Raw genomic sequence first — 26,385 nt, 5'->3', positions numbered from 1 at the left:
TCCAAAAAATCCCCATAAAACTGAAAGAAAAGAATAAATATTTTTCAAAACAAAACAATAATAAAAACAACATTACAATTCATAGAAAATATGAATATGTCAAGAGTCAACATCATGGACATCATGGATTCAGGCAGGAGATAGCCTGGCTGTGTGGACACCCTATTTGAATAATAGATTATAATAAGATTACACTTTACTTTCATGCAAAGAGACATTTGACTACCGACTACCGATGCGTAAAGAAATTTAAAGGGTATCTCAAAATCGGTATGTGCGAAAATTAAATGCATATGTATTAATGTATGTAGAGCCGTATATAAATTCCAGATTGTATTCAACTGATACGAAGCTATCAAGCTGACCATTAGCTGAGATGTAGCTTCAGTCTGTTATGGGTTTTTATTCCGATTAGTGAGTTTAAGTTCTACAAAAGATGCCGTTTCTAAAATTCCGTAATTTAATCGCCCTGACGCTTTGCTTTGCATTGGGACAGTCAAACGTGAGAGGTGAGGTTTGTTCGTAATCACTTAATGGTCATATAATTTATCCCTTAATTTTATGACACTCAGTGGGACAGCCCTGTCCACAGTATCCAAATTATCCGGAAAGCACATGCATGGGCATGCACTATTGCAAAACACTCGAGGAATTTTACCGTAAAGAAAACCGAACTATATATGATGTTATATCCTGTGGCATTGATGTATATATGGAACTTGTGTGTTGTCCGAACGGGCATAATGAAACTGCTACAGCTACCACAGTTTCACCAACATTTTCAACATCTTCACTAGCTTCACTATCCGTATCTGAACCACAGTCCACAACTCCAACACCCATGCAGACGCCTGTTCGATCTTATCTTGACAACTTTGGCCATCTGGCATCGCTCAAGTATTACAAGGATGAACATATGGATGATAAGATATATTCCTGTACGGCCTTGATCATAGATGATAATTTCGTATTGACCACCTATGCTTGCCATACTTTGTATAACCAACCGCCACTAAGTGTGCGTTTGGGACAACAAACGAATCACCAGCAAATTTCCGAGATCAAACAAGTAAGTATTACAAAGCATTATGCCCAATTCGACAATCCTTATGAATTTGCAAGAGAATATGCAATAAACAGTTATTGAACACTGGATACTTAAACTTGCACGCACAACACTATTCAATAAACAGTTATTCAACACTAAATACTTGAACAAGTATCAATTTCTGTTGATTATGAGTGACCACAATATTTCTCTAAGTTTCTCAAGTATCTCAAAGAATTTTATTACGAATAACATATATATACATATATATATATTAAGATTAAAGGCGGATTCCCAATGATCTAAGCCTAAGTTTTTAATCCAAAATCCCCAAGAGGTCATAGAACTGAATCAAATATTAATATATATTTCTTACAGCCTTTGGAAGTTCATGAATTTGACTTAGTTGCAGTTGAAACGTTTCGTAAATTAAATAACACGATAGCACCGGATGCCAAAATTGCCGAAATCTGCACTCAAGTCGATATGACGAATTATACAAAACTATTTGCAGTGGGCTTTGCTCAAAATCAGCGTGAGTGACATGTGTATTTTGTCATTTCGAATGTTTGTATTTAAGCTAATTTGTTGTTTTTATTTTAGACGAAAACTGTGATTTATTCCAGCAGGAAATGGAAATGCTTTCGTATGGGGCATGCGTAAATGTTAGAAATAAAGAGGGATTCGATGTCAATGTCACTAATGAGTCACATTGGTGCCTCAAGCCAATAAACGGCAGATCAAAATCCAATTGCATTAAGTGTTTAAGAGGCAGTGCCAGTGTCCTTCATGTAGAACGTTCGGATGGTGGCATCTGTGTGGCTGGCATTGCCACACCCACAGGCGATGAATGTTCACCGTTACGGTCACCACTCTATTACACAAGCTTTTTGCACCAAACTAATAGAAATTTTCTAACTGAATATGCTCCACGTTTAGGCGTAATTGAGAAACCATTAACTGCTCCATCTTCGACAACTCCTTCACCCGCAACCATTCTCCCCCCAAGTGATATACCATCGCCTGGTTCTTCCCCCTCAACCCATTCACCACCAACCACAGGCCTAGAACAAGCTCTTTCACCCATTGAGACATTCTTTACTGATAGCTTTAGCCATATAGGAACGCTGTATTACAAGGATGAAGAAAAGCAAGAATTCATATATTCCTGTACGGCATTGATTATAGATAAGAACTACGTCCTTGCCACCTATGCATGCCTTAAAGCTGCAGGTCATCAGCCACTTCGAGTGCGTTTGGGTTTACAAAAAAATCATCAGCAGAGTTCCGAGGTCTTGGGTGTAAGTACATACTCAGTATGAACAGGCTTTTCGTTAGTTAATGTATTATTACAGGATCCTCAAGTATATAACAAGGATCTAGTTATTTTAAAAATGTCAGACGAATTGAATCAGACACAAGCACAGAATGCTAAAGTCGCCGAAATCTGTACTCAATGTGATATGACAAATTATTCAAAACTATTTGCAGTTGCCTTTGCCCAGAGGAATCGTAAGTTGGATTGTTTAGATTTCAACATTGTTTATTTAATTCTGTTATGTCTTCTTAGACGCAAACTGTGGTCTATTCAAGCAGGAAATGACAATGCTTTCGTTTGGGGAATGCCGAAATCTGGTCAAACAATCATCGATCAATTCGAAATCGCATTGGTGTCTCAAGTCGGAGGCAACGCGACGAAATTCAAGCGATTGCAATAATTGTTTGTTGAGTCGAGCAAGTGTCCTTCATATTGAGCGAAAGAATGGTGAGATGTGTGTGGTTGGCATTGCCACGCCCATTAGCAATGATTGCCTGGAAACAGGATTGGGGCAAAAACTTTATTACACAAGCCTTTTGGAGCAAAGTAATCGAGAATTTTTCAATAATGTAATCTATGGAAATGAAAATATACATTGAATACGTTTTCTACTTTATGTTTAAAATTAAATAAATAAATTCATATAAACTTGAATATATTTTTTTTTTTATAGGGCTGAACAGGTTTTGAATTACCCTGTCTTCCGGTCGCCCCCTCCAACGCCACCTCTGTTGATACTACAAAAAAAAAAAAAAGAACAAAATGTTTATTATTTTTTGCTGATTTGGATCTCCTGTGATTCAGTAAAATTTCCGCATCTCTTTGGGATATGAAAAGGCTCATGAGAATTAATTTGAAACAAGAGAATCAGCAAGTTTCTCTCTCTATCTCTCTCTCTCTCTCTCATTTGCTTTCTAGTGTCTGAGGCATTCTCTTGCTTTGGGTTCTGAGCTGAACTAGTTGAGGCTGGTGGAGAGTATTTTTTGTTGATTAGTTAGTATATGGCCAGCAAAGCGAACGGGCAGTTCGATGTGCGCATCTATCAGAAATAAAAATCATCATCAGAGAATAACAATGTTACATTCTGGCTATAACGTAATTATAGCTTTAATCTGGTTTAGTAACTGTTGTTGGGCCTATTTCAACTTGGAAGGTATGTAAGTTGTTACATCAAGTTTTAAACACTTCGATGATGATGATGATGATGTTGATGGATGATGCTGATGATGATGATTATAATTGGGTATTACAGTCGGTGATCCTTGCGCCACGTCATATCGCAGCAGCTGCCAGCCGGAGAATGAATGTCGGTCATTATCGAAATTTATTGAAAGTGGCCAATTGACAGCCGCAACGGTTTTAAGTTGTGGTTTTACAGTACGCGTTGAAAAGATATGTTGCCCCTTGGACGAGGTTGGCGACATCGAAGTACGTGCCCCATATCCAACAACAACGACAACTACCACCACCACCACCAGCACAACTCCAAAAAGCACCACCACCACAACTACAAAAATCACTACCACAGAAGCTCCTTTCTGGTTAAATATTTTCAATACCAATCGCGAATATGTTCAACGTTCGGTTCCAGCGACTAGACCTCCTAGTCACCCGAGCTTGATAGTAGGAGGAGTGAATGGTGACTGTTCGGCACCTTTGTATGAAGGCAAATGCTTGGCCATATCCAAATGCCCCAGTGTTGAGCCACTGATCTCTCAGGGTAGACTGCGCGATGATGATTTTACGACTTGCAATGGCGGCACCACCGAGGAGATTATCTGTTGCCCCACCAATTTGCCCATACAGGCACGTGGACCGATTGCCGGCGAAAAGGTGACCAGTGTCAGTCGCCTAGATAGTTCGAAAGAGACACCGAATTCACCGGCATCTTCGAATGATGTGGATGAACTCGATGCGGCGGCCATTGCCAAGGCAGATAAGCTATTGCCCCATTACAATCATTTGGCCGCTCTGGCATATCCCAATGCGGCCTTCGATGGCCATGTGTACGAGTGCACCGCCTTGGCTCTGACTCCGGATCTATTGGTGAGTGCCGCCGGCTGTCAGAGGCCAAGTCATGCGGTCTTTGGCGTTGCCGATTTGAGGGATGTGGATGTCGATGAGGACTATCTGGTGGATATTGTGGTGAGCGTGAAAATTTGTCTATAAATTGTATTTATATTGAATTTCTAATTGTTTTGTTAGCGCTTGGCGCATCATCTAAATGACCTGGCCCTGATGCGTCTGCTGAAGCCATTAGTTTTGGGCACAGAAACCTCATCGAATGTGACATTGGCTCCCATTTGCAGTCAATTCGAGTTGACTCGCCTCCAGGCCAGTGGTCAACTAGTTGCCGTTGCCTGGGGCAAGGGAAATAGTTAGTTTCCAATACAATACCCATTTGACCTTCTTCAATCTACTCAATAATAATCCTGTCTCATCATCACATATAGATACTGATTGCCCGCTCTATGAATTGCCCATGCGACTCGTACCCACATCAGATTGCGCTGATCTTACCAATCTTGGGAATGTTCAAGGCCTATCGGCGACACATCTTTGCGTTGAACCCAAGAACCAAAATGATTTGAATATGTTCTCAAGTGCCACGAAATGTGCTCCATGTCCGGCTGTTGTTGGCAGTATTCTTCATTTGATTCGACCCAATGGCAATCGTTGTGTCCTTGGCCTAGCCACGCCCACTGGTGCTGAATGCGATGCAAGAGCCATGTATTTTACAAGTCTTTTGAATCCGCCATTTATCAATTTTGTGGAGCAACAACAACGACTGTGAATTTGCCTACTTTAAGTTAATTATGTAGTTTAGTTCAATTAGTTAGTCGTAATCGCATAAGTTTAGATAATAATAACATTAATAATAATAATAATAATCATATATAGAGTGATCTCGTCCATGTGATTAAGACTAAAAAGGTTTTTTCACTTAACCAAGATCCCAAGATTGATCCCCGATACAATTGATTTATTCAGATCCATGTGATTAAGACTAAAAAGGTTTTTTCACTTAACCAAGATCCCAAGATTGATCCCCGATACGATTGATTTATTCAGATTCACTTGATTCCGGTTATCTACAAAGTTGGAGTTGGAAATTCAAACAAATTAATGGAAATTACACATTGGCGTAGAAAGAGACATAAAATATCAACCCATTTGACGTCAATTGAATTTATTTTATTATTTTTAAGTTATAGCCCCATAATGCCCAAAAAGAGTGTTGTAAAACGACTAACAAAATGGCAACAATTTTAATTTCAATACTATTTTCTCGATGAATGTTTGAATCGGTCAAAGTGATGACGATTTAACGTTTACTTAAGTAATTATTATTTGTGGTCCTTAGGAAAATGCCTCAGTCATTGTTTATTGTTTTCAAGTAAACAATTAAGAATAAGCACAAAAAACTATTTATGTACACACTGACTCAATCTACAGTAAAAATCCCCTTTGTGCGAGGCATAGAAATGAATCAAGTTATATCTTATCGAACTTCAGGAGGAGGACTTACTGTACTTACCTGTCAAATGCCTGATGAGTGAAAGTGTTTTGCGGCTTTTGTTCTCTGTCTGATAAAAACTAGATACATAAATTCATTCATAAACAAATATCAAATGGGGGAAAAAAATGTCATAAGTAATTGCATTAATTACTTAATTTTTAGTACTTAACGCCAGTGTGTACACATAGATATATCAAGCAGATATCCCTTACACTTGCCACTCAATTTAAAGTTCATTCCCATTGTGATAAATGGATAGATTAGTAAGTAAATATCTTAAAGTCAATGTGCCGAGTTAAATTTGTTTCGGATAAACGAAAATAAATAAAAAATATCAAAAAACAATTTACTGATAATAATGAGTCAAATGCGTTGCTCGTGTACCAACAAACAGTTGAATATTCAAATAAATTGCCCATCAACATTATCGCCGTCACCTTAATCTAAATCAATACATATATAAATAAATATATATATATATATTTATATATAAGTACATATATAACAATTGCACATGGCTCAATTAGAAATGCAAGTTTAAACTACTTGCAATTCCTGATCAACCGGTAAACAGCATAGTAGTAAATATAAATATGATATGTAATTATTCTCATGCTCTCTGTGCCGGGTAAATCCAAAAATATTTTAAACCGTTTTCTCCAATTCAGCTGATTGTGTGTATTTCCCTTGCAATACCCTGACAAGTTTTTCCATTGAGTTGTTTAGTTTGTAAAGTTTTTCTTTACTATTGATAGATGCAAGTGATTTTTGTAATCCCAAAAAACAGGATCAATGAGTAATTTTTAAGCCAACTTGGGTTATTAGAATATTTAATACCGTCTTAAGGCTGTTTTTAAAGTTGTTCCTTGACAAGGGTTTTGGTTAGGGAAAATTTTTAAAGAATTTTCAAGGGTATAAAAAGGTTTGCAACAGGCAGGAAGAAGAAGTTGGTTATAAATCCTAAAGATATTTCAAGTTCATCTACCATCTCAGGAATCTCAGGAACTATAAGTTCTAGAATCATTGTATTTAAAGTAAAGTTTATATTTATGCCACGCCCCTTTTTCGCCCCATAAACCTGAAAACGGTCAAGTGCATGTAACGCTAATAGATTATGTTATTGGTCTTCTAAAAATTTCCAAACAAAAATGTAAGAAATAGTTGGTAAGAATTTCAGATTGAGTTCTTCACTTGTTGCAGGGTATAAGCAAAGTCGTTGCACTTGTCTGTTGTTGTTGCTGTTGCTGTTGACTCCATTTGCTCATGGTCGAGAGTTGAATCATGACAAGAGTTGCGCTTGTTTTTAATTACAAAAGCTACGCTCAGAGTGTGTGTGTGTGTGTGTTATTTTTTCTTATATGTGTTATTATTTATATTTTTCTTTTTGCTCATTTTGTTGATGTTGTTGTTGTTGTTACTGGTAGTGCTTGCTGCTGCTGCTGCTGATGTTGTTGTTGCTGTTGCTGTTGTTGTTTTGTGATTCTGTGAAATGCTAAAAAACCGGTTCGATGGCCCGCTCAGTACTATCAACATGCAAAGCAATTCTATATAGCTGGGGGACAGTCTCGGGTCTCTTCTGGAAGGTCTGGCTTGGCTTCGGTTCTAATCAAACTCAGTTGCCGCAGCGACGCGTTGTCGTTCAGTTCCCCCAGAGATCTTTGTTCCGGCACACCGGTTTCTCCCAAAAACTCGCTGTTTCTCATAAATTGAATATTTTTTAGTCGCTTCTTCACTTGTTTTTTATTATTATTACTATACTATAACAATTATTATTATTTTTTCGTCTGTTCGTGTGTGTGTGTGTGTGTGTGCGCGGGTGTGTGTGCTTGTGAGTGTGTTTTTTAGTTTATTTCTTTATTGTTTTTTTTGTTTTTGTTTTTATAAACAATCTTTTCCTTCGCGCTTTGTTGGCGTTTGTTTGAATTTCTTTTTTATCGAATGCTCTGAACTGAATTCGTAGTCGCAATCGAAATCGAATTCGAGAATTCTTATCAAAAGGTGAAAGGCTATTCGTGTCAAAGGTGCGTTCAACAAGAGACAGAGAGAGAGAGAGAGAGAGAGAGAGAGAGAGAGAGAGAGTAAGAGAGATAAAGTTTGTGGGCCACAGCGGCGCAGCCAATTAACGGGGAAGGGGAATTGCAGTTACATATACAAATATATATGTATACATGTGCTCATATATGTATGTACATATGTATATGTATTACATAAAGAATATTTACTTATTAAACACTGCAATATTTATATTAATGCATTCATTTAATTAAGCAAAAAGTTAGAAATACAAATTAAAGAAAAGTGGACTGGATGAGAAAAATGAGACTTAAAAAGAAAGAGAGATCAAGAATTTTTTAGATCAAACGCCTTGAAGTAGACGCTATTTGTTAACTTTTGTATTAGTTCTGTGATGTCATTTGGAAAATATAAATAAATTCCAACGTCTAGATTATGTATACGACATATGTACCTACCTATGATGCATAATAGAACCATGAATTTAGAGAATACTGTTTTAAATTTCTTAAATTTGTTATTGGAGGAAAAGTTATAGCACGGAAAACTTTAATGACACACTTTTTGGACTCACTGTATATAAAAGAGAATTTTCAATATTTCGAGGCACTAAAAGAAAGAATGAAACAAATATCTCAAAAAGGTTTTCGATTTTTAATCAAAAAATGTCGTTAGTTTTGGGTGAAGCTTTCCTCTTGAAATAAACATCAATGAACCAATCCAAAAAAATCATTACAAAATAAGTTAATAGTTGGCTGTAACACAAAAAATTCCAAGTTTTCTTATCACCTCACTCTGGAATTTGTATGACACTCCAAAGCTAAAACTAATTGGGAATTACATTTAGCTGTACTATTCTAAATAAACACAACATGACCTTAACTATATACAAAAGAAAGAAACAAAGTCAATTTGTTTTTCTCTATCCACTTATTCGAAATTAAAAATCTGTTTATAAGTATGTATTTAAAAAAACATTTACAATTAGGTGTAGGTAGGTGAGAAAAACTTGGCTTATTTTTGTCCAAATTTATTGATTTTACTTCATCCATACGTTATCTATATATATAGATGTATATGTATGTATGTGTGTACTTGGCTCTTTATGTTTTGGCTTTTAGTTTGTTGAAATAGTTGCCAAGACCTAGACAAACAATGAAAGAGATAATCAAATCATCTCATCAGTTCATGCTGACATACTTTCTGATATACACTTGCCACAATGAGTACATTAGTTTTGTTCTGAAGTTTGCAATGATTGAAATAATTGAACCAGAATCAAGTCTTAGTTAGTCAGAATTTAGAATTCACTATATGTAACTCAAAACCTAAAGAGGTAAAGTCTAACAAAAAATAAAGAAAGCCAAAGTCCCCGTGTTTAGTTGACCGAAAGGTCCCATATATTATACATACATGTACATGGCTATCGTAATGCCTAATAAATTATTGGGCGAGAGTTCTTAATAATTAATAACTAAAAAATTATTTTTAGTAAAATACTGTTTCGGGCCGGAAATGCCTTGGCTCTATACGTCATAAGAACAAAACTGACAAATTGATAAGATCATTAACAAATCAAATCACAAAAAATCGATCGAGAACAATGTCTAGGCCAAGGTATCAAAATATTTGCAACTCGAATTAGTCATATCAAATATGATATGTAATCGTTAATACATTGTTTTTTGATGAATCCATAATATTAATTGGGGTTTTCATTTCACGAAATTATGTGGGTTAATCACAATTATACAGTAAATACAGCTGGGTAAAAATTAAAGCTAGTTTTTTTTGTTTATAAGTATATACATACATATGTACATCATATAGCTTATATGGGTCAATATCAGAGGTTCCACATTATCAGCTGCGAAAATTGCTTGCAAAATATGTATTTAAATTATACTTGACTGAAATTTCATTTCATACAATTCTTTTTAGGTACAATGCCTAGAGAAAGTGTCAGTCTAGTCAATCATCTGGTGTTATGTGGTTTATACTATCTACTGATCAATGCCAAATGCATTTGGGCACAAGATGGTACGTTTCGATTGATCAATGCAATGCGAAGTAAAGTCCTTAATCTTCAATCTTTGAAATTTATTTGCCATTTTTAGTAGGCGAATTATGTGTGATTAAGGATCTGCCGAGTGTGCAGGGTATCTGTATGTTAGAATCGCAATGTGAGCCACGTGTTGCCAAGTATATCAAGACTGGACGAATAAGCAGCATGCAAGTGCCTAGTTGTGGCCTTGGCACATATGAGGAGATTGTTTGCTGTCCCGCACAAGATTGCTGTCCCGATGAGTAAGAAAGATTAGTTTTTAAAAAATTGAAAACATTCTGAATGTTAATTTGTTTCGTCTGCTGCAAGCTTGGTGCCAATTGTTGTTGTTTTTGCTGTTGTTGTTATTAATGCATGAATTATTTGATTTAATTGTACATTTGTATGTATGTATATCTGAAACAAAACCAAATTCTACCAAACAGCAAAAGTTCGCCACAGCCATCACAATTGCCGCCTCAACAGCAGCAGCCTCAATCGAATGTTAATGCGCCCAAAACAAAGGATTTGGATGAATCTTCACCATATTTTGATTTTCAACAACTGCTCAATCAGAAGCAACAGCCAAAGAAACAAGAGACCAACATCATATTGCCAGCTGAGAATCATGAAGCCATATGGCAACCACCTCGGGGAACACATGCTCAAACCCATGAAGCCATAAGATTCCATCCCACTCAGGCACCACCACGTGTAAGAGAGCCAAAAATTATAGTAAATAGACCACCATCGAGACAGCCAACAAGATGGAATCAACCGTCTGGCTGGGATCCCATACGGCAGGTCAATGACAGATTGCGTCAACAGGGCATGGACATTGAGGCGGCCCGTCAGGTGCCAACCTTTGAAGAGATGATGATGCCTTCAACACCAAGTACAACCACCAGCACCACCACCACCACCACCACTATGAGGACAACTACAACCACAACGGATTGGGCACTGTCGGATCCATTTGCACCATTTCGTTTTCAGGCCAAAGAGCAACCTGGTCTGATCTTTGGGTTCGTCTATTATCTTCCTATCAGGGGCATCAATTGGCCTAAGCATGCAAAGATTGTTTTGATTGTTCTTCTTTTTTTTTGTTGTTTTTGTGCCATTATTTTGTTAATTCTTTACAAAAACTGATCAATTTTACAGTCCAACAACAACTACGACAACAACTAGGACAATTGCACCCACGCCAACAACGCGAGTGGATGTTCCGAGAGAGAGGGCTGTGGTGCGAGGTAAGTGAATTGAATCTCCAAGTCCAAATTATTTATCTACCTAATTGTGAAAAATAATTCGTTTTAGCTTGCAATGTGATTCAGGCCAGAATGGACAAGGACGCTCTAACCCCACACATTCTGGAGGGTATTCCTGTGAATCTTGGAGTTTATCCCCATATGGCGGCTATAGCATTTAGCAAATTTGGTTCGAATCAATTTCGCTGCGGTGGCTCATTGATAGCGGCTCGATTTGTTTTAACCGCCGCCCATTGTGTGAACGATGATACCCCAGATTTTGTGCGACTTGGATCTGTGAATCTGGAGACACCAAGTCCTGGATATCAGGATATACCCATATTGGTAAGGTATTATCAATTGACCAAAAGTTATTTATCAATCGATCGAACGATTTATCGTTATATTCGTCTAGAAAATTACCATCCATGACGATTATTTGAGTAGCAGCAAATACAATGATATTGCCATATTGGAACTAGCTACGGAACCCATACTGGGGGGCAACATATTTCCAGCCTGCCTCGAAACGGATGTCAGAGATCCACCAGCGACTGCCAGCCTTTTTGTAGCCGGTTGGGGTGTAATGAATACAACGAGTGAGTTTACACATTCGCAGATCACGAGATAATGACCATATAAGAATATACTTTGTATTTTTTGGCCGTTACAGCTCGACAACAATCGAAAATCCTGCTTAGAGCCGCCTTGGAGAATGTGAATCTGTCCCAGTGTAATGAACTTTTTGCCGAACAGCCGAGCAGTAAGAGAGAACTGAAACAAGGAGTGATCGATTCGTTGCTCTGTGCCGCCGACAAGCGACGACAGAAGGCCGATGCCTGTCAAGGCGATTCGGGCGGACCATTGATCTTTGAGCGCAATCTCACGGATGGCAATTATACCATTGTGGGTATTATAGCATCGGGTTTCGGTTGTGCCACCAAAACGCCAGGACTTTATACGCGTGTCGCCTCCTATTTGGACTTTATTGAGAAGGTCGTTTGGCCGGAGGATGGTAATAGGATCAATGATCTATAGACTCTAAATAAATTCAAACTTCTAATACAAAATAAAATACACAGATTTCATTTTTTTTTTTTTTTTTTTGATTATCTTATAATATAAAAATTTGAATAAAACAGTTATATTTATGTATGTATATGTACCTATATATATATATATATATATATATATTCACGTTTGATCAGTGCCGGTTTAGGCCGACGCGGGACATTTTAGCAATCCAAGAACCTTAAAATAAGTTAATAGGGGAAATTTGATCAATTTCTAAGCGATTTCAATAAGTTACAACCCAACTAACTTTAAAATAAAGACATGAATTTTTCGAATACTCCAAAAATTAATGGAATAGTTTTCACTTAATAATTTACGTGACTAACATGAATTCAAATGAGATATCACTTTAGAAAATCGGTTAAAATTTTGGAAAAGTTACAGACTTACAAAATTTAGGCGTTTTTAAGGATTTTCTGAACTTTTCCAATTACATTTTTTTAATTTACTCTTTGTTGTTGTCCTCTTATTCTGGCACTGGGTTTGATAAAGCAGTTTTGAAAAAGATGCAAAGATTTGTGGAAATATGAAAATTGCATATGCCAAACCGGTGGAATCATTGAATTTAATTTTCTTTTATCCACCTTTTTGGGATTTATTTATCGTTAAGTACTTTGATTGTGAATACGTTTACCTAATCTAGGGCATTTTTTAAAAGCCAACAGCTGATATACTTGTCATGCAGCCCTGGTTTATTATCTCTGTAGTGGTGTCAAAATTTTGGACTATATGGAAAATAAATTTGCATTAATATTCGGGAACCATGGAATAAATGAGTATCGAAATTCGTTAACTAAATTTTTCAACATTAGTTAGCCCAGCCCTGGTTAATGAGTTGTCAAACTAACATGCTCTTTGCCTCACACGCATATACGTAAACAGAGAGCCAACCTGTATGACGGGAGAGCCAACTGACGTAATGTCTTACGTTTGCGTTAACGTCATTGTTTGCCAAAAGCTTTGCTTTGCTTTTTGCCATCGAAAGCGTTTCTCAGCCGATATATTTTGTATTTGAAATCATATTTAAAACTTAATTTTAAATATATATTCTCAACAATTTACAGCAAAACCTTAATAGAAAATTGATTGAAGTTTCAGAAAAATCAAATTGTCAGAATGAAAAACGATTTTCCAATGGTTAAAAAAGCTTTTATCCCCTTTGAATTTATATACTGTAAGACAATTGTAACGGATAATTTTTTCCTTCTGGCCATCTGCCCACCACCAACCGCCCATGTCCTAGGTGGCTGCGACTGCTGCAAACGTTTTGGTGGGCTTTTCCTCTTAAAATGCTGGTGCCAACTGGCTGGAGGCTTCAGTTGGTCGCGAGACTGCGTTGCTGTTGGTTCGCCCCCCAGAGAAAAAGGCAAGCGAAGTAACACCACGGAAGCCAATTCAAAGGATTCCAACAAAGAACTCAAAGAAAATCAAATTCAAGCTTCGTTCGTACCTTCGGTTTGTTCGTTATTTTTGCTATCCTGTTGTTTGTTTTTTTGAAAGTGGGCGCCGCGAAATATGCTATGATTTTCGAATTGAAAAATTGAGTACACAACTGTATTTTGTTTTTTGGAAATATATGCAAAAATTGTTTAATGTAAGTGAAACAAAAAAACAACAAAGTAAATGTATATGTACATAATTTTAACTTATCGTTATGTACATATATATATATATATATATATATTTATATTTGATATGGCTAATGCTGGGAAATTGATTTCAATTGTACATCTGTTACGACCTCTGATAAGCAGCCTGGACTAAACATTACCCACGGTTTATTGCAGTCTCAATGGGTGTATGTGTATGTGTGTGCGTGTTTGTGTGTTTTGGTGTTTTGGTGTAATTGTTGTTGAGGGTAAAACACATTAAAGCCGCCAATTGGCTGATTTTGATAAGAAATATAAAGCCACAATGCGAATCGATTGTCCAAACAACAGGTGTATACCAATTATTTCGTTTCGGACAAATGAACTTTGGAATACCGACAACTCTCAAATTTTTATACATATAATTTGAGATTAATGTTCATTAGAAAAGTTCAAATTGTTTTCATGGATTAATTAAAATGGCTGATGAAATTCCAGTAAAATAATCAAACTATTAAATAGTTAATATATATAGACTTAAAAATATGTACACGAACATTTCTGAAAATATAGAAAACTTATTCAACTAGAAAGCCCATTTTGGCAATGGCTCTAGTTTTTGAGATGAATCTATTTATACATAAATACATATTTCACTGAAAACAAAACATATGTACATACCTACATATACATATATTTCGAAGAAGAGACTAATTTTGTATCAAGTTTCATTTTAATTATATTTTGTATGGATTTACATTTGATAATTTCATAACTACGCTTTTTAATAATTAATTAAAAATGAAATATGGTCAAAAAGGCTTTGGAATTCAAATATAAATACAGTGAAAACTGGCATAATGGGCTAACTTGTATGAGAAATCGAAACATACATATATATTTTCACCTGGGGCTACGATCAAATTATAAATTTTTATTTGACTCTCAAAAGATGGATCATTCGTAATCAAGTGTGCTAATTATTTTAAAGCTTTAAATTTGAAGGACTATAAAGGAAAGAAAACTCGTTCTATTTTTTTTTTAACACAAAAGAGGTGCAAATAGAATCATTTATTTGCCCGTTTTTCTCTAAATAGTTGAAATGAATCTTTTTGGATTAGGCAAGTATTCTGTTTGTAGTTTTTTCCTTTGATTTGCACCTTTTGAGAGCATTGACTAGATAAAGCAATGTAAGTTGATAAATGACCAGCTTTACATGGACGACAAAATGAAGAAAAACACCTTTAAGTCTGCTTAAGTCTTTAAGCGTCAATCTTCTCTAATCTGTGTGTGTGTGTGTAGGTGTGTGTGAAATGAAAGGGAGAAAGCTGTTGGTGAAATGGGAACAAATGGCAAGTTGAAATTAATAACTTGTCCAGCGGTGAGGTTTTAAAATGAAATGCCAAGACCAAAAGACATTTAAATGGAAATCTATTCTATGTGAAATGTTGCATAATAATAGATTTAGGTATGCATATTACCACATTACACACATGGTCATAACAATAGACACAAATACATAGATTGATTGTCTGCTCAAAAGGCACTCAAGCATATGAGAATCAAGTTGTTATCAGTTTTACACCAATTCACATCACATTCACATCTATAGAAAAGATCAATCGAAGTGAAACATCGAAGTGAAATTTTCTGCTGGGAAAATTTTGAATTCAGAGGGTAGAAAAATAAAAAATGTAAAGCTCCAGATTGCTCAACATGAGAATAGTTTTTATCGAGGGACTCATGAGTAAAATTTAAAGTAAAATGTTCTTCATAGCTTCGCATTTGTGTTTTGTGCATTTGAAAATGGCCAAAAGTGGCCCAAAATGCCCCAAGTTGCCCCCCAGTGGCGATCTGTGACCTGCCTCAATGTTTTCTTTTTTTTTTTGTTTTTGCTTTCGACATGTCGTTAATTCGTTGCCTTTTTGTGTTTTGTTTTGTGGCCTTCCCATAAAAGTATGCTAAGGTTTTTTGTTGTTCTGTGTTGGGAGCATTTTTTCAAGTTTGAACAGGAAATGGGGGAAAAACCTCTGCTTATCTGCCATATTTATTAATTAAAAAAGTATAAGGAGTACGGAGAGTTGGAAGGGGAGGGGAGGCAGGAATACGAATGTATTTGTCAGCTAAAATTGTAATTGTATTTGAGCAAAACACACACACAGCCAAACACAGTGAGAGAGAGAGAGAGAGGGAGACCGTAACACAAATGAAGAGAAAGAGAAGTAGAAGCCACAAAAGGCAAATAAGCGGCCAATAAAAATATTATTAATACGCCAACGACACACACAATGCCATCTCCACCCCATATACGTATGTACATATTTGACCCACGATTCAGTTGATGGCATTGTGGTTGCTGTTGGTTAAATTAGCAGCCAAACGCACATCATCATCAGTTGGGTGTGTTTTAGCCATAAATTTATTAACTTAGTGTCACATTTATAGCCACTTTGTGCTACCCCTCCGTACTAGAATGACACCCACGAGCCAAAGTCAGACACAATGCTAGAACTGGACACACACACACGCACACATACACACATATACTTATGTTACATTGAAAATGAAGTATGTAAGTCGTCGCATCGACTAAGGTTTACCATGCAGTAAAATAATTACACCTTTCACCTCGCTCTGCTCGGTTTCCAATAACAAAAAAATATTAATCAAGCCTGTGCTCGTTTCCCAAACGTTTTAAAGCTTCAATCAATTTCATTTTAGAATGCTTTCGAAACTGGAAAAAGGAAATGGCAATAATTTGATTTGACAAATTAACTAAAAACTTAACGACTTATGCGAACAATTTTGAATCCGACAAATTCTTGGGGAATCGAAAACGGTAACCGCCCAACTCGGCCCTAAAGCCCACCAAAACAAAAAACACTTTAGTTTTCGCGGTGTCAATGCAAATTTTAATGTGAATGCGTTAGCTTGAATTTTTAGGGAGAAAATCTTATCGAATAGATAACCTTGGCTACTCAAGTACAAATATTCTTTATGGGGTTTTGGATAAATGCATTGCCTTCTTTTCCATTGACCTCGCTGCCATCGTCCAGTTTAGGTCGAAATTTTGAACTCATATTCATTGACTGACATGACTTCAGAGTCACAAAAAACTTAAAAATTAATACATTCCAAATGAATTAAAGTGAATTAAATTGAGCGTGTGAATATGAATATACGAATTGTCAACGCCATGGATGAATCCAAGGGTCAAACCCGAAGAATAGATATTTTAAGTCAATTCAATTAATCAAGTCAATAGATCATGGTCAAGCCGGAATGAAAGGCCTATTCCAGTTAAGTTAAGCTTAATTATTTGAATACAAACTTTCTGGTCATACATTTTGTTCAGTTTGTGTTAGAGATGTCAATAGTTTTTCATGTAATTCTATTTAGTTTACTTTTTGGTATTTGTTTTTAAGTTCAATATCATTTTAATCATTTGCTTTGACAATCGTTTATTTCTTTCTCACTTTATTCTAACTGATTTTTTTTCAATTAATTAAACATTTTTCACTAAATTTTTGTTTATTTTCTTTTATCATTTAAATGTCAATTGAGGTCTTTATTTTGAAACTGTCTTTGTTTTCAATTCATTGAAAGGTATTTGCTCTAATTTATTCTCAAAATGGTTAAAAGATAGATTGCTTAAAAATGGCACGACTTAATGGTCTAACATAACTCTCTCTTTCATCTTAAGAATTTTGACTACTCTGATAATTGAGAAGAGTATTCAAAAGGAATTTGAATTTATGGCGTACTAATTGCCTATTAATACGTTGTGTGTGTGTGTGTGTGTGTGTGTGTGTGTGGATGTATACTTTTCGCATCGACTAACCATAACATAAATGTTTTATAATTGTTGTTTTTAGTTTCTATGTTTTTTTTGGTTGTTTTTTTTTTCTGGTTTCGGGTTTTACAGGAAAATCACTTGACAAAGTTCCATTTGGCCTACAGCGCTGACAAACCGTGACAACATTTTCAACATACTTTTTAATTACATGCCACAGAGCAACAGGCAACAGAAAATTGAAGAAACTGAAAAATAATTCACGCACTTTACACGCACGTATCAGAGTGCCGAGCACCGAGTGTGTCCTGTGTGTGTGTGTGTGTGTGTGCGTGTGTGTGTGTGTGTATGCTAAACTTTTTGTTTGTATTTTGTTGTTTGGGGGGGTATTTTTTTTTTCTACTTGCTTTTTGTTTTTTCATTAAGGAAATTCATGAACTGAGACGTGTGTGAAAATGGAAATGGGAGTTGTTTTTTTTTTGCTGTTGTTCTTGTTGTTGTTTTGTTTTTATGATGCGTGTTTTCCTTCGGCAGGAGAAAGACGACTTTCAAATGCAGGCCAAAGCACGCATCTGAATAAAACAAGAGGAATGGCAACAAAACCCGGAAGGAATCAGGCAAAGGGCAAGGACGGGGGGCGGGGTGGGCTGAAAAACACACGTGCTTTAGCCTCGTCTAATATCCAAAATGACTTGGGAATGGGTGGAATCGATTAAATTTGCTTTTTTTTAAGGACAAACCATAAATTTTGTTGGCATTGTCAACGACCTTTCAACCCGAAAACGGCAAAAGGCAACAACTGAGGACAAAACGAAAAGAAACGAAACGAAACGAAAAGACACAAAATTATGTCTAACGTCACATTGCTGAGTTCAGCTGATTCCTTATCACAGTTAAGTGGCTCACTCACACACACACACGCACATATAGTGTATGGGTGAATGGCATGAATGGTATGGGGTAAAGGACGAAATCCTTGGCTTTATATGCACCATTCCGAAATGAGAGATTTGCTCAGAGATTTACGCTTTTGTGTAAATTTATGTGCATTACCAAAGCAAAAGTCGTGAAGCCTCCTGGCTAAGTAACTAACGCCATTAGCTTCTTAGTTTCGCCTACCAACCACCGCCCCCGCCCCCCGCCACCTCTTCTCACCACACAACCCCCACATCTTTGTCCTCTACTCTCATTGGCATTTCCATTTTTCTCCATTTGTTTGGCCCGTGGCCCATCTTCACTTGGTTGAGTCGCACCGTAGTACAGTGGACTCCAACCACTTTCCAACCATCTCCATCCAGATGGAGCCATTGAGGCATTTTTATTGCTGCATTCCTCAAAACAACATCAAAACATCAACAGAAACGCCGCCAACGCCATTGAGCGTGGGCTGAAATCTGAGTTTCCTCTCAGTTTTCTTCCTATTTTTGATTTTGTTTTTCCACCAACATTGATTTACGCACTTGAAAGCAATTTTCTATTTGCCACTTTTTGTTTTCATCTTTTTCCTTTTTGTTTTAAGTAGTCCAAAAAACGAAAAAATTCAGTAAAACAACACAATAAAAAAATTCTCTAATTAGAACTACAATATATTGAGATGTTATATCAAATCAATTAATTGTTAAAAAGTTTTTATATCAAAGCAAATTTAAAGCTGTTGAAACTTTAAATCATTTGGGCCAGTTTCATTTGCCAAATCATTTAGAATACAAACGCAAAAACCTTTATCAAAAGCATTATAATAAGTAATTATCTATGATATGATAAGTCCGTAAGAATATTGATAAGGTAATTCTTTAACTATTTTTAGAAATTGTAATCAATTGTTATTATATTTCTATTAGACATAACAAAGCGATCTATATAAAAAAGTTTTAAAACTGCAAAATAAGAAAAATTAAGGCATGAAATCTCTTTTCAGATGCTACAAAAGACATTTTCTCACACAAGTCACAAGTTTTGTTTATATTGACTAAAACAATAAATGAATATGGCCGACGTCACAAAAAAACCAACAAAAGTTTTGAGACAAATGAGTGAACATTTTTGAAAACTGCCACACAAACTGTTAAATCTGTTTGATATAATAAACTTTTGGGTATAAATTCATGACTTCAAGTGCAAATAGGCCACAGACACAAAGCAAAGTCAATTTTATAAGCAATGTTGATTAAACAGGCTTATATATAGTACATACATACATACATTGGCAGGGATTTAAAAATATATATATGGGAGATATATCTCTCCTTGTGACACCATTTTATAATTTTTGCTTTGACAAGCAACAAAAAATGAAATATTCACAATTTGCAATAAAAATGTGTTAAAGCAACGAAAGCAACGAGAGACAAAGAATAATGTAAACAAATTTTAAGTATGTCATATAGAATTTTGTATACTCTTTTGTTTTTTTTTTTTTTTGGTGAAGAGACTTTGGAGAGGTGTGCAGTCTATTTGCAGAAAGAATGAACGAGAGATTCAAACTCACAGACCGAATCAGAGGCAAACTGATCTTTAAGTCCATTTTTCGAATGTTTTGCAAACTTTCAACTAAATGGCATGTACTCCAATTTAAAATGGGAGAGAACAACAAAAATTGCTAATAATGTTGCATAATAATATTTTGTACATTATAAAAAGTAAGAGCATAATTTGGTTTTAATGCCTGTCTTTATGATATTTTCTGTTTTGTTGTTTTTTTGTCTTTTCTGTTGCTGTTTCTGATGTGGGTGGTGGGAATTATTCTCCTTTCCTTTTTTTTTCGTATTTTTTTTTTTTTTTTTGTTTCCTTTTGGCTGAGAGTTGACTTATTAAGTGGATTCTGTGTGCCGTGGCAAAGAAAAAGTGTTGAGTGGCGACATTTTACAAACGAGTGTATGAGAGAGGGCCAACTGAAAATGCTTCGTCTAATAGGTCCGAAATTAGTGCCTCTAATTGAATTAGTCAGCATGGCAACTGTCGATGATGATGATGATGATGATGATAAGGACGGAGTGGATGGCTGGATGGCTGGATGGCTGGATGGACGGATGGAGTGTCTGTCACTTGGAGCTACAAAGACAGAACCCACCTAAAGCTTCAGAATTTTACTTCAAGTCACACAAACCATCATTGCCAGATGCCTTTGCCACTTGATGGCTGACTGTCAATTAGCCAGTAACCTTGCAACATTCTCAAACCTTTTAAAATTTACCGCCCGCAAATCGCTGCGACTCCCTCCGCCACCAATTTGGCCCTCTGCCATTTGCCATTTACCCTTCTACCCACCAAACGACTGAGCTCATTAATGTTAATGAATAACGACAAAACAAAACCGAAAGAAAAAGAGCCAGCTGGCGGCATTTAATGTCTTTCCAAAAAATATATCCCAAAAATTTTGTCCCACCTAATCTAATCATTCAAAATTGAAGCGTTTTTTTTTTTGTTTTTTTTTGCATATGGAAACAAATGTTGCCACACACAAATTGACTGCGAGTAAGGGACAATTTTTCAATTTCTCAATTGCCTACCCTTGCCACAAGAGTACATTAACTGAGCAAATATTTTCGATGCGATTGAATCAGACAATTCTGTGGCGATTCTGTCGGATCGATAATCATAATTGATGGACTATATTTGGTTGACTGGTTTCCAAAGGGTATTTCAAATGTCGGTTCGGTGACAGTTTCTGACAGGGGATCTACAATCGGGTGAGCAGGTGTAAAATTCGACCACAAAGTTTTGTCAAACATAAAACGCCTTTGGGGAGAAGAAGCTATAGAAGTTTACCGCACGCGCCGCCTGGTTTCAATTGTGCGAATTTCACTTCATCAATAGTCAGAGCACACGCATGCAGAAGATGGGTGGATGGGTGGATTGGTGGGGAAGGATGGGGAAGGGAAAAGGAAGCTAAAAGGATGTCAGTCCTTTTGGTTAGAGAAAATAAACTGAAAATTGAAATTAGCCTAAAAAGGGTTGATGCTTGTTTTTCGGTGTTTTTTTTTTTTTTTTGAAGCTAGCCAGAATTTCTTTTTTTTTTTTGCAAGAACAAATTTCTAGCCAATTGAAGCTTAAACAAGATCAGTAATGATCATTAACCACCAGCTGTGTCTTATGGAAAGTTCTTAATTATTAACAAAGAGAGACAGAGAGAGAGAGAGAGAGATAGAGAGCGAGAGAAAGTCAATTACTCGGTCTTGGTCTCTACCCATTTCAATTTTCTGTTTTCATTTTTTTTTTTTGTGTGTGTTTTCTTTGCATTTTTCATAATATTTCATTTGAATTTTTAATGGCAATTTATTAAGTGCTTGAACTTGACTTCTTTGGCAATTAATTTGCCGATTACATTTATGTGGCGAGTTTTTATAGCCTGGCAAATTGTCTACAAATGGGGCAAAGTGAAGTGAAGAGAAGAGGAGAGAAGAGGAAAAAAAGTAAATGAAAATGCGGCTTATTTGACTTTGTGCTTTATTTTCTGGCTCAGAGCGAAAATTATAAAAAAAAGCATAAACTAAAAAAGTATAATGCAAATCTTTTGTGCAAACAAGAGACCAACACACACACACACACACACACACACGTATGTATATAAGAGTATATGTATGTACGTAAGCATTTGCCGCGACGCGTAAACAATGTCTGCCTTTTGTTCCTTTTCCCTTGCCTTATCCGCTTTTGGCCCCCCATTAAGTTCAAGGATATCGAAGCGTTAGCGTATTCAAACACAACAATAACAACAACAATAAAACCAAGTCAAGGTAACACACGGCGTCAGGTCAAGAGACACATAGTAGGCACCTACCTTCATCTACTTTGTCACCACCACCAATGCAATCCACTCACTTGTTAAGTCAGACTGACTGAAAGGGTGTAAGGACATTTCTCCTCCACCCCAGGGCTAACACAAAATGGTAAGAGCAAAAGCAGAAATCAACCGAAATTAAACTGGAAGTCTATTAAATGAGTTCTCCTGGCAAAGAGGAAATGATTGAACCGTAACAAACTTTCAGTTTCAATAAGTTTGTCAGTTGCCAAAATAAATGTAAACCTTGACTCAAGCATACCCTACCTTTTATTAGAATTAGACTGCAATAGACATCGATCGATCGTTCGAACGAGGCTCAAAAAACTTCACCATTTTTTGCCACTTGACCCCTTAAAAAAGAACAAAAAAAATTTCTTTATTTTCTTATTAGCCATTTGCGAAACTCTTTAGCTTTGTTTTTGTTGCTTCAAGATTAATCATACGCAACGTTAAACAATTTTGACACTTAACAACGATTCGCAACTTTTAGAGGCAACAATTTGATTACGATTTCATATATATATATATAGAGAGAGAGAGAGAGAGGACATGCAGGACATTGACCAAAATCAATGTACTGTAGCCTCGAACCAGCCAACACACTCAACCGCCCAATCACCCAAAATATAAGTCTCAGCCATCGCCAGTTCTCTTCTGTTCTCTTCTGTCTGTTCTGTTCCGTCCTGCTCTGCTCTAGGAATTCTCTTTGATTTTTGTTATATTTTGTTTTTCGTTCCTTTTTTCGTTTGGGTTTTCTTTTTGTTGCTATTGACAATTGCTGGCGGGTAAAACGTTGGAAATTGCAGCACTGCAAAGTCAATGACCGTCGGCGTTTATAGTTAAAGCACAATTGCAGAGACGGAGCAGAGAGTGAGGAGAGACAAAGTGGTGGTCTGTGTGTGTGTTAGAGTGTGTAGAGTAAGAGCGACAGAGGCGCCTAGCTCAGGCGAATGCTCTATGACTGCACACTCTACAGTGGAAACTTGTCAATTTCTTCAATCTTCAATCGCCTCATCTTGAGCGTGGTTGCCTTTTCATTCATTCCTCTTTTTCCTTTTCCTACTTGCACCACCTACCAACCCACCAGCCCATCATCCTTCTCTCGATATATATATATATATACATATATGTATGTGCATACTTATCATCCCTCTTTGTCGTTTTGCGCTTTTATAGATGTCTTGTTACTCAATAAAGCGTACCGAACATTGCAAACGAACGAGCTGGCTAAGGCAAAGTAGCAAAATCAAATAAAATGGATGGATAATAAAATTTATCAAAAATTATTCAAAACGAACTTGCTGATGCTCTCCTAAACTATAACTAGACTAGAGCAAACATCGAAAGGTAATACGTACAAATATCGCACGCCTTAGGCAAATGAAAAAGAGCAATACAAAAAGAGACAACAAAAATCAATGTTCAATGTGACCGAAGTAAGTTCTAAAGATTCAAGATGATCAACAGCGGATAGCGGACTGGTAAAATCAATTTCCGTTTCGTCAGACATTCCTAGAGCTTAGAGTGCCAATGAGTGGGTGAATAAGTGGGTGGTGCTGTCGTTGGTCGTTCGGTCGTTCGGTCGGTGGGTGAGGCAATCAACCGTATGTAATTACATTGAGTGCCATAACTATGAACAAGGCATGTCCCAACGTTCTGTTTATGCAAAGAAGTATGCAATTACTTGCACGCAGCTAAAATAGAGATATATATATATATATATTTAGATATATGTATATACACAAAACTGTTGCACACTGTGAACAATGGACAAACGTCATGACGACTTCATTTAATTGGCACCTATTAAATTAATTAGGTTTTAGCTAAAGAAACTATACCCAATTACATTGAGGTTCCATCTCACAATACAATTGCATTTAATGGGAGAATCATTTCAGGGATTAAATAATTTTTCGATCTAAATATATTTTTTAAAGGCACGAGACTTTTATTAGACTTGACACTAACTGTAAAGAGAATCGTAAACTCTTGTCTCAATGAATTTTACGCTACTCAAAAGCCAATTGAAAGCCCATAAGCACACTGAGACACACACACACACACACACACACACATGTATGTGTGTAGATGTAGTACCTATAGACAGAAGTGCTCACAAATATTTTTTACGCCCATAAGACCGGAGACAAATAAAGCAAGCTGACAACAAGCAAGAAAAGAAAAACAGATAAATGTAAAGAGAAAGTGAGTAAATCAAGACTACTGTATACCCTTTTTTAAGTAGTTAAATAATTTAAATGGCAAAGAATTTTTTATTTGTTTGGGGTGTCAAAACAAATTACATAGTATAGCTCACGGTTCAAAGGGTAGACAACTTAATCAACAAAACTATTTATAGAATATGCAGATGCAGAGAGACCTTCTCTTAGGGGTAAAAGGAATGAATAAATTGCTTCGATTAACGAGTTAAATATAGTATTATAATAGTTTTTTTTTAATCTCACACGTAAAACCTTTGTTTATTGTTTAGTAAGAGAAAGGTTAAATAAAACTTATTGACTGAATAAAAATAAAATTGTTAAAACTTTGGAAAATTGCAAACGGAATTCTTAATTTAAGTACGCAGAACAACTTATTGTTGCCATCTGTGAATACACTTTGTGCGCTGCTAAGTATACTATATATTTTTATTTGTAAACCCCGTGCTGGTGTGTGTCTGTGTGTGTGTGTGTGTGTGTGCGGGTTTGCGTGAAGCGAATGAAGACAATAAACATAAAATACATAAATACAAACACACACACACACACAGAAAGAGAGGGAGAGAGAACGAGTGAGAGAGACAGCGTATAAGACACTGAGCTTACAAAGTAGCAGCCAACTGGCTTATCAATTTCAATGTTTCAAACCCATTCCCACTGCCCTCACACCCGCAGTTCTAAGCCTTAACCTTGCCCTTGCTCTGGCTCTTGCTCTCATGCCCTTGCCCTACTCCCCGCTAAAGCCATCCATCTGCCCTCCAAAAGACTACCTTTTTCTCCCTTTTTTTGGGGTTAGAATCCTCGCCTTATTTGCCTGCCTATAATCAGTCAATGTTGATGGAATGAATGGATGGGAAGTAAAGGCTGTAAAAAGTCTGATAAAAGTTTTACTTTTTACTTGCCTGCTAATTTTCGAAAACAACTGTCAAGTGTAAGAGAAAGAGAGAGAGAGAGAGAGATAGGAGGGCTAGCGGGTTAGAGACACAGAAAGGAGCCACGTTTATGGCCATCTTAAATAAAACAAAAAAAGTCACATTAAATTCTCTTGACAAATTTTTATGGCCCAATAATTTGGATATCTCTCTCTCTCTCTCTGTTGCTCTCGTTCTTTCTCTCTCTCTTTCCTTCTGGCGTGCACATACCTTGTAATTGTGGCCACGCCCCATTTTAATTGAGCCTGTTAATTAAAAACAAATTTCTCACTGCGTTTCCCTTTGGCATTGCCAATTGAACATGGCGCGGGTTTATTTAAATGTTATTGCATTCGAAATTTGTTCTGGCAAATGAAATTAAACAAGCCAACAGAGAAATTTTATACATATACATATATGTACATATGTAGATTGGTATGGATATGAAATTTCTAGTTAATTTTCGAAAGCTCCTTTGACAAATGCCAAGTTAAGTGTAGCGTTAGCGAGGGTTCACAAAAATGTTGCCTACTTTTTAGCTGAAATGATGAAAGTGAATTTATAGAATGGATTAGGTGGCCCCTCGTCAGAACCAAAATTACATTACTTACAATTTGTCCATGCACCCGCACACGCACACGCACGCACACATGCACACAAAAGTATTTTCTCTTAATTGGATATATATATTTATACATATATCGGTGGTAATATATGTAAAACGCACTTGCAACTCGTTACACAGATACAATGACAGCCAAATGGCAATGGCATTGACAATGTCAAGGCCATGATGGCCCACACATGCGAAAAAGAGAGTTAT

The 26,385-nt window shown here is 36.4% G+C and overlaps 4 protein-coding genes across 6 annotated transcripts in view; all 4 read left to right on the top strand.

The window, feature by feature from the left end:
- Positions 1-402: 402 nt before the first annotated feature.
- Positions 403-3,020, top strand: LOC111519279. The gene is made up of 6 exons (XM_023179042.2): positions 403-509; positions 573-1,069; positions 1,427-1,583; positions 1,652-2,349; positions 2,404-2,560; positions 2,619-3,020. The coding sequence occupies exons 1-6, from the start codon at positions 437-439 to the stop codon at positions 2,963-2,965; spliced, it is 1,929 nt and encodes a 642-aa protein (XP_023034810.1). The 5' UTR covers positions 403-436; the 3' UTR covers positions 2,966-3,020.
- Positions 3,021-3,370: 350 nt separating this feature from the next.
- LOC6648448 lies at positions 3,371-5,265 on the top strand. The gene is made up of 4 exons (XM_002071164.3): positions 3,371-3,519; positions 3,619-4,511; positions 4,572-4,743; positions 4,820-5,265. Exons 1-4 carry the CDS (start codon positions 3,396-3,398, stop codon positions 5,158-5,160), a joined length of 1,530 nt encoding a protein of 509 aa, XP_002071200.2. The 5' UTR covers positions 3,371-3,395; the 3' UTR covers positions 5,161-5,265.
- A 2,427-nt stretch (positions 5,266-7,692) lies between these two features.
- On the top strand, positions 7,693-12,278 carry LOC6648447 (serine protease persephone). 3 transcript variants are annotated; one of them, XM_023179029.1, is made up of 8 exons: positions 7,693-7,714; positions 9,841-9,939; positions 10,017-10,206; positions 10,390-10,968; positions 11,105-11,193; positions 11,261-11,535; positions 11,606-11,789; positions 11,864-12,278. In XM_023179029.1, exons 2-8 carry the CDS (start codon positions 9,846-9,848, stop codon positions 12,226-12,228), a joined length of 1,776 nt encoding a protein of 591 aa, XP_023034797.1. In that variant the 5' UTR covers positions 7,693-7,714; positions 9,841-9,845; the 3' UTR covers positions 12,229-12,278. The 3 variants fall into 3 exon arrangements, with proteins under 3 accessions (XP_023034797.1, XP_002071199.1, XP_023034798.1); XM_002071163.4 differs by lacking the exon at positions 7,693-7,714 and adding an exon at positions 7,758-7,907; XM_023179030.2 differs by lacking the exons at positions 7,693-7,714; positions 10,390-10,968 and adding an exon at positions 7,768-7,907.
- Positions 12,279-13,596: 1,318 nt separating this feature from the next.
- Positions 13,597-26,385, top strand: part of LOC6648446 — a 41,198-nt gene continuing 28,409 nt past the window's right edge. The window contains exon 1 of the mRNA XM_023179234.2: positions 13,597-13,858. Coding sequence (XP_023035002.1) covers positions 13,841-13,858 — 18 coding nt within the window. The 5' untranslated portion in view covers positions 13,597-13,840. The remainder of the gene's footprint in view (positions 13,859-26,385) is intronic.

Source organism: Drosophila willistoni (assembly GCF_018902025.1).
Source record: "Drosophila willistoni isolate 14030-0811.24 chromosome XL unlocalized genomic scaffold, UCI_dwil_1.1 Seg141, whole genome shotgun sequence".
NCBI lineage: Eukaryota > Metazoa > Arthropoda > Insecta > Diptera > Drosophilidae > Drosophila > Drosophila willistoni.
The sequence above is the reverse complement of the archived record's forward strand: the minus strand, read 5'-3'. Positions and strand labels throughout refer to the sequence as shown.

Coding starts and splice junctions, on each gene's coding strand:
- LOC6648448 (XM_002071164.3), top strand. CDS start 3,396: ATGTGCGCATCTATCAGAAATAAAAATCATCATCAGAGAATAACAATG. Junction 3,520..3,618: donor GGCCTATTTCAACTTGGAAG/GTATGTAAGTTG, acceptor TGGGTATTACAG/TCGGTGATCCTTGCGCCACG. Junction 4,744..4,819: donor TGCCTGGGGCAAGGGAAATA/GTTAGTTTCCAA, acceptor CATCACATATAG/ATACTGATTGCCCGCTCTAT.
- LOC111519279 (XM_023179042.2), top strand. CDS start 437: ATGCCGTTTCTAAAATTCCGTAATTTAATCGCCCTGACGCTTTGCTTT. Junction 1,070..1,426: donor AAATTTCCGAGATCAAACAA/GTAAGTATTACA, acceptor TATTTCTTACAG/CCTTTGGAAGTTCATGAATT. Junction 1,584..1,651: donor GGGCTTTGCTCAAAATCAGC/GTGAGTGACATG, acceptor TTTTTATTTTAG/ACGAAAACTGTGATTTATTC.
- LOC6648447 (XM_023179029.1), top strand. CDS start 9,846: ATGCCTAGAGAAAGTGTCAGTCTAGTCAATCATCTGGTGTTATGTGGT. Junction 10,207..10,389: donor CAAGATTGCTGTCCCGATGA/GTAAGAAAGATT, acceptor TCTACCAAACAG/CAAAAGTTCGCCACAGCCAT. Junction 11,536..11,605: donor ATCAGGATATACCCATATTG/GTAAGGTATTAT, acceptor ATATTCGTCTAG/AAAATTACCATCCATGACGA.